The sequence below is a fragment of the Aulostomus chinensis genome, chromosome 23 (assembly GCF_037954235.1).
Source record: "Aulostomus chinensis isolate RoL2024-O1b breed Wild chromosome 23, RoL_Achi_v1.0, whole genome shotgun sequence".
Taxonomy (NCBI): Eukaryota; Metazoa; Chordata; class Actinopteri; order Syngnathiformes; family Aulostomidae; genus Aulostomus; species Aulostomus chinensis.
This window is the reverse complement of record NC_141342.1, coordinates 3,477,501-3,490,137: the sequence shown is the minus strand read 5'-3', so window position 1 is coordinate 3,490,137 and position 12,637 is coordinate 3,477,501. Positions and strand designations below refer to the sequence as shown.

At 45.1% G+C, this 12,637-nt stretch overlaps 1 pseudogene and 1 gene segment (V, D, J or C); both read right to left on the bottom strand.

Annotated features, from left to right (window-relative positions):
* Positions 1–1,654: 1,654 nt before the first annotated feature.
* Positions 1,655–3,849, bottom strand: LOC147239163 (Ig kappa-b4 chain C region-like). The segment is given in 3 exon segments: positions 1,655–2,025; positions 2,830–2,905; positions 3,721–3,849. Coding segments are annotated over 3 exon segments (468 nt in total).
* Positions 3,850–4,105: 256 nt separating this feature from the next.
* On the bottom strand, positions 4,106–9,153 carry LOC147239162 (exportin-1 pseudogene; annotated as a pseudogene).
* Positions 9,154–12,637: the final 3,484 nt, after the last annotated feature.

The following is a 12,637-nucleotide window of genomic DNA, read 5'->3' as shown; positions in this document are numbered from 1 at the left end:
TCTTTTTAAAGGTGGTTCTGTTACGTTACAGGTCCATTTTTCCAAGAGTCAACACTGTCGATACTTCAGCAACCGGTCACTCTATTTATTCCATCTCTCCAGATACTGGTTTTTGCTGTATTTTCATTCTGCTCGGATCGTCCACTGCTGTTCGAGATAAAGCAGAGTTACTGGTGTTTTATTCTTAGTGTTCTATGACTGATTTCTGACTCAGAGCTCGGACTTTGATCTTGTCGTTTCTTACTTTGATCACCGGCTTTGATCTCTGAGTTCTACATTTTATTTGGGGGTTATCCATTGGTCCTTGTACCTCCAGTTGAAAGATTAGATGATGTGCCTTTTCCACAGAATCAAAACAAACAAAAAGAAAAAAGAAGTATCAAAAGTAGAGTAGATTGTAGGAAGCCATCTTAACCGGAAGTTGACCTTGTAAACATTTACATAATAGCCAGGTGAATATTAGGGTCACATTACCATAACTTGCAAAATGAAGTGCATTTTTAATAAACTACTTGAAAAATGACGCGATAACTCGATGTTGCCGGTTGTTAAAATTAACACTTTGAGTGTGCTGGAGGAGTTTTGCAGTGGTTCTGGTTTGTGTAGACTTCATTGACCTGAACATAAACACTCTTGGGAGTGAAACTGTCTGATACAGGGCTAATGTCCACTACAAGTACAATGTAATATAATGACTGAATCAAAGACATTGCTGTGTGTGCAGGGTTGTTACTGTCAGCACTGATTTTACTGTCGTAACAATGCAGTGACCAGAGGTGATGTTCACCCTCTCTACCAGCAGATGGCAGTATGGATATTTGAATAAAGGCCTTTTGTTTGCCTGCAACTCAGGTTATAGACATCAGGGTGTCGTCTGGCTTAAGTTAGCGTTGAGTTACACTGCTATATGTTTCGAATGCTAGAGGGATTTCCCATGATGCACTGAGCTTCCCTCTCCATCTTGACGAGACTTTCATGTCCCATTAATCCATGTTAGTAACTCGACTTCTTCCCTGGAGTCTTTGTGCTTTCTCACATGGCAGATTACTCACTGCTGCTACTACAGTAGTACAAGTGTTAGTACTATCAGTCCTATATGTATTAGTGAATTAGTGATTGAATATGTGTATTATATATAATTTACAATTATGGTATCAGTAGTAGCGTTGTATTTGTACTAGTATCAGTGCAAGCACTCCATTAATAACAATACTTCCTTCTTACTGCACTACTTTACTCATGTCTTTGTACTTTGTACGTGGTGGTAGATGTCAGCAGTATTTTATTACCATAGCTGCTGGTTGCTGTTTTGGTTATGAAGTGAAGTTGTGTATGTAAGCCTCCAAGTCTTTCTGTCCTTTTCTACACACACACACACACACACACACACACACACACACACACACACGCTTTAAAATTAATCAGTGAATCTGGAACATGAAACATAAATTTAAAAAAAAATTCTCTCCTTATTAATTTCTATTTTAAATTTTAAATATACTAAATATGACCAAACAGTAGCTATGAGGATTCTTGACACATTTCAAATTAATCTAACGACTTGGTTCATTCTGTCTGTATTTACTAAATATTGACATCTGTTACTTTTACACTAAAAAGAGTGAAAGCAGCTGGTTTGATGAAAAGTTCTTTATTGTCTTGAAATCATGAAAATGAAGACAAGCAAATCAATGTGATCAATACACCATTGAACCAGAGAGAAGGAAAGACAAACAGAGAGGGAGAGTCCCAGTGAGTCAGGTCAGATCTGGGAACACTGGTCTCTCCCCAATGTCTCTGAGACCAGAGTCTGGGAGCCCTGGGTGGCCTCACAGGTCGCTGAGCCCACCCTCATCCACTGGTCTGCGGGGAGCCTCAGGGTGCTGCTCCAGCTGCCGTCCACCTTCCAGGTCAGACTCCAGTCTGAGGGGAAGCCCTTGTTGGCCAGACACACGAGCGAGGCCTTCCCCTGCTGCAGCTCCTCGCTGGAGGGGGGCAGCACCGTCAGGGAGGGAGGGACATCACCTAGAAGACACCAGTCAGATCAGAGGACAGGGCAGCTGTCAATCAAACATCAACCGCTTGGACACCTTGACAGTGTGAGAGATGATTCCCTCTTTGAGAAGTTTCTGTCAGGTGTTTTTCTGCTCCACCAGTCACTCACTCACTCACACACACAGTGTTTCACTGCCCTTCGAGAATCAGCCCAGGAAGAGTCCTCACATGACCCCAAACACAACAACTGCACTGCAAATGGAGAAAACATTTGAAACTGAAATCAGTAAAAGCATCTACATTATATTAGAATGTAGGAAAGGGAAGCTGTGCCATCGTATTTACTCCTGTGTTTACTCTCACTGAGGGCTGAAAGTCTCAAACCAGAATGAACCAAAAACCATCAACGAGTCTTCATGTGAATTTCCATCTTTGCTCACTGAACACTTCAAATCACTTCCAACCAAACCAGGAAAAACACACGACACAGTAGAGATATTTAGACCATTTCCATACACCCGTCGTCATCTTCACTCTTTTCGGTTTTAGTTGAATTGATATTAAAATATTTGTCTTCAATTAAAAATGTTAAATTAAGTATGTAAAACATCCTTATTGAGAACAACTGAAGTTTCACCTTCTTCTGTGCTTCAAATTGTAAAATGTCCTCACAACAGAAATGTGCTTTGAGTTGTTCAGCATGCAGACGGAGGAGAATTAAAACCACCCCAAGCCACGCTGTTAAAAACGCAACAATGACCTGCTTCAACTGCTCAGAAAGGAACTTTACCACCAAACTTTACAACATTTTACTGAGTTTGTGCAGAGACTTACGTCCAACATCCAGTCTGGTTCCTCCTCCGAAGGTGTCCCACAGTGACACAACCTCACTGAGCCGCCGTACAAAAACCTCCCACCGCAGGGAGACACGACTCTCTCACTTTGAAACAAACCGCTTCACTTTCGTTCGACTCTGTTCTAAAACATCTGCGCTCTTTGACAACTGACAACGCACAGCACCGAGTTAAGAGAGTGTTCTTCATGGTCGAGATTAAATCATAAATAAGTGTCAGAATGAAAATTATTTCTCTCAGGTAGTTTCCCAGAGTGGCCAATCAGCCATTTAAAAAAATAAAAATAAAATTTTGTGGCTACAAGATGTGAAATTTTCCCTCACTTTGATATGTTTGCGCCCTTCAGACATAACTTGCTCTCTCAATTCAATCATTTCATGGTAGCAAGATAGAAATTGTTGCCACGAACTAATTCCAGTCTCTGAATAAGTCATATCTGGCCGCAAATTAATCAAAGAGTCAAAAAAGGTTGTACTTGACTTTGGTTGAAGGTTATTCCAATAAAATGAAGGGAATAAGTTATAGATCCTGGTCTCAGGTTACTCAAGTGTGGGAGCAACATGTCTTATGGGTCCAACGTGTTTTCTGTCTCGCTGGCCTCTCGAGGGCTCCATACTCATCACAAGACACACAATCCAGGTAAAAATAAGAACTGACACATTCTGATCAGTACTGATAGTGATTGATCCATTGATAGAGCAGCAGCAGCAGCAGCAGCAGCAGCAGCAGCAGAGTGTCCATGTCCCTGCTGGGGTCCTTCAGATCATTTCCATAGAGACGCACTTTGCATCAGCAGCACCACGCTCCAGTGCTCTGAGAGACTTTATAGTCCTGAGAGTTGAACCCTGGATGACTGACAGCTGCCCATCACCTCAACAGACACCACAGAAATCCTCCTCATCAGAAACATGACGTCCACGTCCGTCCTCGTCCGGACGCTCCTCTGCTGCTGCCTCACAGGTAAAGTCCTGAGGGTCCAGCTGCTCTCCTCCAGGAACATGTGTCCCTCTGAGATGAAGCTGCTTGATGTTTGTGTGTGTGTCTCCTCAGAGTCCAGAGGTCAGGTCACCGTCACTCAGCCTGCAGCAGTGAGATCTGCTCCAGGAGCCTCCGTCTCCATCACATGTTCAACCAGTCGTGATGTGTACTTGGGTTCTAACTATGAACTAAGCTGGTACCAGCAGAGAGATGGAGAAACTCCTAAACTTCTCATTTATTATGTTTCCACTCGAGCGTCGGGGGTTCCAGCCCGTTTTTCAGGCACCGGATCGAACTCTCGCTTCACTCTGACCATCAGTGGAGTTCAGACTGAGGATGCAGCCGTTTATTACTGCCAGAGCGTTCACAACGTCAACGGTCTGTTCGTGGTCACACGGTGAAAAATCATCGTACAAAAACCTCCTTGAGTCAGACTGAAGTGAAACTGACCTGCTGCAGCTGTCAGCTACTGACACACACACACACACACACACACACACACACACACAAACTACTTCGTCACTTCTTTTAAACGCTGGTTATCTATCTATAATCTATCTATAGATAGATTATAGATAGATATAGATATGGATATATATATTCCATCCATCCATCCATCCATCCATCGTCGTCTTCCGCTTATTCCTTTCTATCAAGGGTCGTGGGGGGGTGGAGCCTATCCCAGCATCTACAGGTGAGAGGCGGGGTTCACCCTGGACAGGTCGCCAGTCCATCGCAGGGCCAACAGACAGAGACGAACAACCATTCACACTCACATTCACACCTACAGTCAATTTAGAGTATCAATCAGCCTCGTCCCCAATTGCATGTCTTTGGACTGTGGAGGAAGCTGGAGTACCAGAGAGAACCCACACAGGAACAGGGAAAACATGGAGACACACCCAGGAAGACCCCGCGCCCGAGCCAGGACTCGAACCCGGAACCTTCTTGCTGTGAGGCCACAGTGCTGACCACTGCACCACCGTGCAGCCCGGATATATATTCCCTATATTTTAATTCCATTTAAGAGATTATGCTGATGATGTTTTAGTATTCACCAGCGATTGACAATCATTATTGTCGTGCTTCATCAAACCAGCAGATCCAGGTTGTCTGTGGTGATGCCAGTCGCCTCATCTTTGATTGAAGTTTGACTTCATTCACAACGGATTGTTAAAGAAAAATCCGTACAACAGTTCAGTGAGGCATTTGAATCTAATCATACGACATCGGATCTGGATGAGTTGAAAATTAGAATGAGTGATTAACACTGAAATTACATATATAATTTGAATTTAGTCAAAACTGCTGCTTTTTTTTTGTGTTATATTTTGAGGACTGTCTGAAGCAATCATGTCCTGTAAGACTTTGTAGATTCACAAAACATCACCTGAAAGACACCAGTCAGATCAGAGGACAGGGCAGCTGTCAATCAAACACCAACCGCTGGGACACCTTGACAGTGTGAGAGTTGATTCCCTCTTCGAGAAGTTTCTGTCAGGTGTTTTTCTGCTCCACCAGTCACTCACTCACTCACTCACACACACTGTGTTTCACTTCCCTTCGAGAATCAGCCCAGGAAGAGTCCTCACATGACCCCAAACACAACAACTGCACTGCAAATGGAGAAAATCACATTTGAAAATCTAAAATTGGTGAAGGAATGATATGTGACACGTACAGCGTGGCAGCGATTCAACATGAAAGGTCGCTGGGTAAGAAGTTCTGAAATTAAAACGCACTGACATCACCTTTCAGTGCCCATGAGTGAAAAGGCTTTTATATGAGCTAAAAATGAGACATTGCTTCTGTTAACCTGTTAACAGTTACTCTTGCAAGGTGCCTCACGAAGGGCTTAACAGGTAAAATCACTATGGCTTGACGCATATGATGTGTATGCTCACTCTTGATTGCCTCTCTAGCTACATGGCGAGCTCCCATACAGCGGAATCTGGGGATTTTTAGTCTGGGGCAGCCAATGCCGGCCATGTGGACTGACATGCCAAAGAAAATCCTAATTTCTTCAGCAGTGTTGTTAAGGGAGACACCGGCGCTCTGCAGCTCTCTCTGATTTGTGAATGCTGCGAAGTCTTCAAAGACTATTCCGTCAACGTTCTGTGAAAAGTACCACACAGAACTCCAGATTCTACCAAAGGCGGGGTCCTCCTGACAGTCAGGAGGCCTTGGTAGCCCAGGTTTGAATCTCCGATGGGGAATTAACTCAGAAATATTCAATGAAGCCTAGCCTCCTGCATCTTCTGAGCTCTCTCGCTCTCTCTCTTCTCGCTGCCTAGGTTCTGCCTCCTACAATAGTGTCAAAAATTAAAGAGGTTGAATGAAACATAGTTACACACAATTGTGTATTTATCACATTGATCACTTTACACATACATTCATCGGGATTATTTCCCCACAAATAAACATTTTGGGGGAAGAAATATGAACGTTAACAAAGAACTAGGAAGCTAGTTAGGCATTAGCTAACCCCATTAAACCGTTATCATGTCTGCTACAAGTTGATATCCATAAAGGGGCTGTTACTTTTACAGGGTTCTCAAGTCTCACGCATTGAGTGCGACACACGCGCATTTCAGTACGTTCTCATGCAACAAAATTTCCATGGTAACGCCCACGAAGTTGCACCGCAATTAAAAAAAAACCCAACAGAACGCATAGATATATACAGATAATGATTCCGAAGCGGGGAAGGAATGAGCGAGAAATTGACTCAAGTCAAATGTCAGCTTTATTTCACAGCAAAAGTTATCTCATGACACTTTACAAGGAGAGCAGGTCCAGTACCACACTCCTTCAGTGAATTTACACCCAACAATTCTCCATCAGCAGCACATCCTGCTACAGCGGCGACCTTCCTTTTAAGAGGCAGGAACGTCAAGATATCAACCTACCAATGGCTGGAAAGACAGCACAGAGGCACTCATATCACGTATATATATATATACATATATATGGGCCCCCTTATTCACCTGGATCTGAACAAAATGATATTCCATCCATCGTCATCTTCTGCTTATTCCTTACTAGTAAGGGTCACGGGGGGTGGAGCCTATCCCAGTGTCTACGGGCGAGAGGCGGGGTTCACCCTGGACAGGTCACCAGTCCATCACAGGACCAACGCATAGAGACAGACAACCTTTCACACTCACATTCATACCTACAGTCAATTTAGAGATTCCAATCAGCCTCGTCCCCTCTTGATGTCTTTGGACTGTGGGAGGAAGCTGGAGTACCAGAGAGAACCCAGCAGGAACAGGGAGAACATGCGGACTCACACAGAAAGATCCCGTGCTGGAGCCGGGACTTGAACCCGGAACCTTCTTGCTGTGAGGCCACAGTGCTGACCACTGCACCACCGTGCAGCCCTCCAAAATGATATTGATTGATCAAATTGATATTTTGAAAAAAAAAAAGCGTCACAGGCCATGTCCTGCACACCATCATGAGTAAGAAGCCTGAAGTCCACCAGTTTCATGACAACAGTCTTGAGGAAATCCCAGTGCTCCCTCATGAAGCGGACGTACTGGCCCACAATGTACATGATGTTTGAGGTAACAGTCAGCTGGTCCGTCCCGCTGTTCTGCTCATATAAGCTCAGGAGACCGGTGAGCACTGTGTGCAGGACCCTGGTCTCATCGTCTTTGTTCATCACCCTGCTGATGGAGCCGATGGCCCAGCAGGAAACATTCAGGTTTCGCTGGGACCACTCGGCACTGTTCACCTGGTTGATGACTTCATATATCATGACCTGTGCAGTATCTGCGTTGTCCAGTTGGGTCAGATTCACAAGTGTGTCCTGTATGGTCTTGTACACATGGTAGGTATCTGTGCCGTTCATTTACTCCCTGACCGTGGTCATTCCCCACCACGAGCACGTCCTCTGGTTTGGCCATGCAGCTCACCATCAGCACACACACCTGTGAGAGGACGTCCTGGTAGAGTTTTTTAACGTGGCGGGCCGCGAGACTGCTTCAGAGTTCTGGAGTTGGATAAACTGTTCTCTTTGTAGACCTCTAGAGCTGCAAGATGGCTCTAGTAGGCGAAACAGATCTTGAAGATCTCCGTCTCCCTCACTGCTGACAGAAGCGCCATGTAGCTCCGTGAACATCTCTCCCACGTTTGGCGTCTTCTCCAGGAGCTGACTGTGCTGTTTGAGGAGGGTGCTGAGAAACTGGCTGAGGTTGTGGATGAAGCTCTGCTCGTCATCCTCCGCTTTGGTGTAGGCCACTTGAATATTAGTGTTCAAGGTGTCATAACCCACCCCGAAGGAGATGACAAAGTGGGAGAGAGACAGTGCATTGATCATGTAAGGTGTGGTGTTGTGGAGTTAAAATAAATGAAAAGCCAAAGGAACCAAAAGTGTGAGTGCTGGTGAGGAGGAAGAGAGTGCTGGCAGGCAGCAACTGGCACTTTTATCCATTTGGAGCACTGGGCCCAGGTGCTCCCGATTGGATCAGCTGATCACCTCGGATACACAATTGCGTCACCATCCAGCAGAGGGAAACCCATAGCAGCCTAAGCAGCCTAGGCAGGGCCGTGACAAAGGGCAGAATCTTTTTGAGCTGGTTCATTGTGAGCTTAAACAGGTGGATAAACTGCTCCTCATACTTTGTGACTCTCTCTCCAGCAATCTCAGTCAAACATGTCAGCGCTACGCTTCGTAACATGGCCGTGTTAATGAAGCCAACCAGGTTGCTGGTAGCTGATGAGGTTGGACTGAAGCACACCGACCGGGGGGGCATTCTGAGTGTTACTCAGGACAAACAGCCACAGCTTAAGTATTTGAGGGAATTCAATACTCAGGTTGTCTTTCAGGTGCTCGGCCTTCTCTTGGGTCATCTGACCAGTGGAAAATTCAACCACCGCTTCGCTGAGTAGCTTGAGGATTGTCATGTATTTCTGGTAAAGCCTTTTACTGGTCCAACTTGCACCCACGACGTCAACGATGAAGGTGGGCCAGTGTTTGGGCCACTCCTGCTTAAGCACCTGTACAACGATGATGTTGAGCTTAGAGAGGAACGCCCCCTCTTTCTTCATCTTTGCTGGATCACAAGAAGTCTTGATAACCAAACATACAATATACCTCTTGATTATCGCATACTGGTTCCTTTCAGCAGTCTTCCAGAAGCTATTGAATGAATGATGAATCCCTCCAGAATTTGGAGTGCGTCGTACTTAGTTTCCATGTTTACATGTACTTAGAGAACTCCAGGATAACACTAACCCAGGTCCAGGCATCTGAATGGTCCACCAGGTTTGTTAGCATCTCCTGGACAACTCGTTGCTCCAGTGTTGTGGTACATGGCATATTTTTTGCTGCTTTACAGGGTCTAGCAGTGAGCAGTTAGCACGAACTAACCCTACCTTGACCCTACTTTAACCCTAAACCTAACCAGTACAGTTTTACTCCAGTGGAATGTGCTGAGGCTCTCCTTATTGTCAGAATTACAAATAGGGAACAATCTGACTTCCCTACAATGACAAGAGATGAGGTTGGACTACAATCGGCAGACCTAACAATGGATAGAGTCGAGATACGTAGTTTAACGACTCAGACAGCGTCCACGTCGCGGGATGGAGAGAGACCTGCTCCTTCGATGGAAGCTCCAACATCCACCCTTCCATGGGAGAGACAACAGCAGCACCCGCCATCATCAATAAAGGGAATACTACAAGAAACAACACACAAATCATCAGTTAGTGCATCAGGGCTTCCACCTACCCCTGTGAAAACTTCATCTACTATGACTGACATCGCAGGGGGATACTCACAGGAGAGATGGGTGGAGGAGGAGGAGGGTGAGGAGATAGTCCCTCCTACTCCTCTTCTTTCACCTCCACAGAATAGCTGAGACATCTCACAGCCTGCACCAAAGGACCAAAGAACCATGCACACTCCTGACCCCAAATCCAGCGCACAGGAGCCAATCATCACTCTTCAACCAGCTCCACTGCCTCCTCTCAGCACACTGACACCAGTGGATCCTGCATCTACTGTGGATCTCACGGATGCTGAACTTTCCGCTCTGCTGGACAGCCCGGACACTGGAGGTGTTGTACCATGGGTATGTCATCTGGTAACACGAAACACGAAAGCATCCCACACGGTGCAGAGCCAAACTGATTTTACAGGGCACATTGTACAAACAGAAACATCAACACGTATACCAACGAGACTCATACACACACTTAACAAGATCAAGGACTGGTGTCTCAGGGTCAGTAAAAAATGGCTCATTTCTGGGGATTCAAATGTGGCCAGATTTCCACCTTTTCAGATACCAGACCCACAGGTGGATAGTTTCCCTGAGGCCACCTCCAGGCACGCCAAGGTGATTCTACTGAAAACAACTACATCCATTTTCTCCCTCTTATCCTGTTAAGGGTTGCGGGGGGGCTGGAGTCTATCCCAGCGGCTACGGGCGAGAGGCGGGGTTCACCCTGGACAGGTCGCCAGTCCATCACAGGGCCAACACATAGAGACAGACAACCATTCACACTCAATCAGCCTCGTCCCCGATTGCATGTCTTTGGATGGCCGGAGAGAACCCACGCAGGTACAGGGAGAACGTGCTCCGTGCCTGAGCTGAGACTCAAACCCGGAACCTTCTTGCTGTGAGGCGACAGTGCTAACCACTGCACCACCATGCTGAAACAATTCCTTTGATCAAAAATATTGTGCAAAATGATTTGAAAATAAGTTTACGAACTATAAACAAAAAACTTATTTCCTCAGCAACGAGGAACCAAGAGCAAGATCATTTTATATGATCCCTAAAATTCACAAGGATCCTGCAAAATGGAGTAAACCCTTTCAAGTCCCTCAGGGGAGACCTACTGTATCTGATAGCAGCAGTGAGACTTATTATACAGCCGAATATCTGGACTATTATTGAAACCCATTATCTATAAAACACCCCAGCTACCTTAAGGAAACTTATGATTTTGTGGACAAGATTTTTAAAAATGTACATGCACTTGAGTGGTTAGAGCAAATGTCACATAAGCAGCCAACCCTGGTTCGAATCCCAGCCGGAGGTCCTTTGCTGCATGTCACACCCCCCTCTCCCTTGTTTCTTTTCTGTCTACTGGCAAACAAAGGCATCTATGCCAAAAAAATCACTTGTACCTGCAAATGTCTGGTTGTTAAACATGGGTGTGGAAAGCTTGTATACAAATATCCATATTTCAGAAGGAATACAATCCGTAAAAAAATATTTTTCTTAAATTCCCTGATTCCAGGAGGCTGGACAAAGAATTGTTGCAGCTATTGCACGTCAATTTAAACCAGAATGATTTCCAGTTTAATGGAGACTATTTCCTACAAATTAAAGGGACAGCGTGGGTGAAAAAAAAACCCTGCACCCTCGTACGCAAACATCTTCATGGCCCAGTGGGAACAATCAGCTTTACAAACTTGTTAAAAAAAAAATATATACTATTTTTCAGGATGGATCAGAATTTGTTTTTGTTGTTGTTTTTTTTTTAATCTACATTAAACAACTGCAATCCATCAATTAAACTCAAAGCTACAAGAGGTTTAACCACGGTTAAGTTTGTTGGACACATCCACACACAAAAGCTCAGACTTTGAATAAACACATAAATTGGATATAAAAGTCTTTTTTTAAATAAACAGACGCACCTTCCTTACATGCCAAGACACACATGATAGTGATTGATCCATTGATAGATCAGCAGCAGCAGCAGCAGCAGCAGCAGAGTGTCCATGTCCCTGCTGGGGTCCTTCAGATCATTTCCATAGAGACGCACTTTGCATCAGCAGCACCACGCTCCAGTGCTCTGAGAGACTTTATAGTCCTGAGAGTTGAACCCTGGATGACTGACAGCTGCCCATCACCTCAACAGACACCACAGAAATCCTCCTCATCAGAAACATGACGTCCACGTCCGTCCTCGTCCGGACGCTCCTCTGCTGCTGCCTCACAGGTAAAGTCCTGAGGGTCCAGCTGCTCTCCTCCAGGAACATGTGTCCCTCTGAGATGAAGCTGCTTGATGTTTGTGTGTGTGTCTCCTCAGAGTCCAGAGGTCAGGTCACCGTCACTCAGCCTGCAGCAGTGAGATCTGCTCCAGGAGCCTCCGTCTCCATCACATGTTCAACCAGTCGTGATGTGTACTTGGGTTCTAACTATGAACTAAGCTGGTACCAGCAGAGAGATGGAGAAACTCCTAAACTTCTCATTTATTATGTTTCCACTCGAGCGTCGGGGGTTCCAGCCCGTTTTTCAGGCACCGGATCGAACTCTCGCTTCACTCTGACCATCAGTGGAGTTCAGACTGAGGATGCAGCCGTTTATTACTGCCAGAGCGTTCACAACGTCAACGGTCTGTTCGTGGTCACACGGTGAAAAATCATCGTACAAAAACCTCCTTGAGTCAGACTGAAGTGAAACTGACCTGCTGCAGCTGTCAGCTACTGACACACACACACACACACACACACACACACACACACACACACACACACACACACACACCAATGCTGGTTATCTCAATGAGAAAAGTATCATTTTCCCCCTATATTTTAATTCCCCATCAGAGATTCTGCCCATCATAATTTAATATTTATCAGCAATTGTCCATCCTTCTTTTAGTGCTTCATCGAACTATCGGGTGATCCAGGTGATGCCAGTCACCTCAACTTTGATTCTAGTTTGACTTTCAATTGACTTGAAGACAAACTTGATTATTTCTTCTCAAATTGTCGACATTTACACTGGACAGTTGAAGTAAAATCAACAACAATCCTACTGAATGTTCAGACTTGGTAT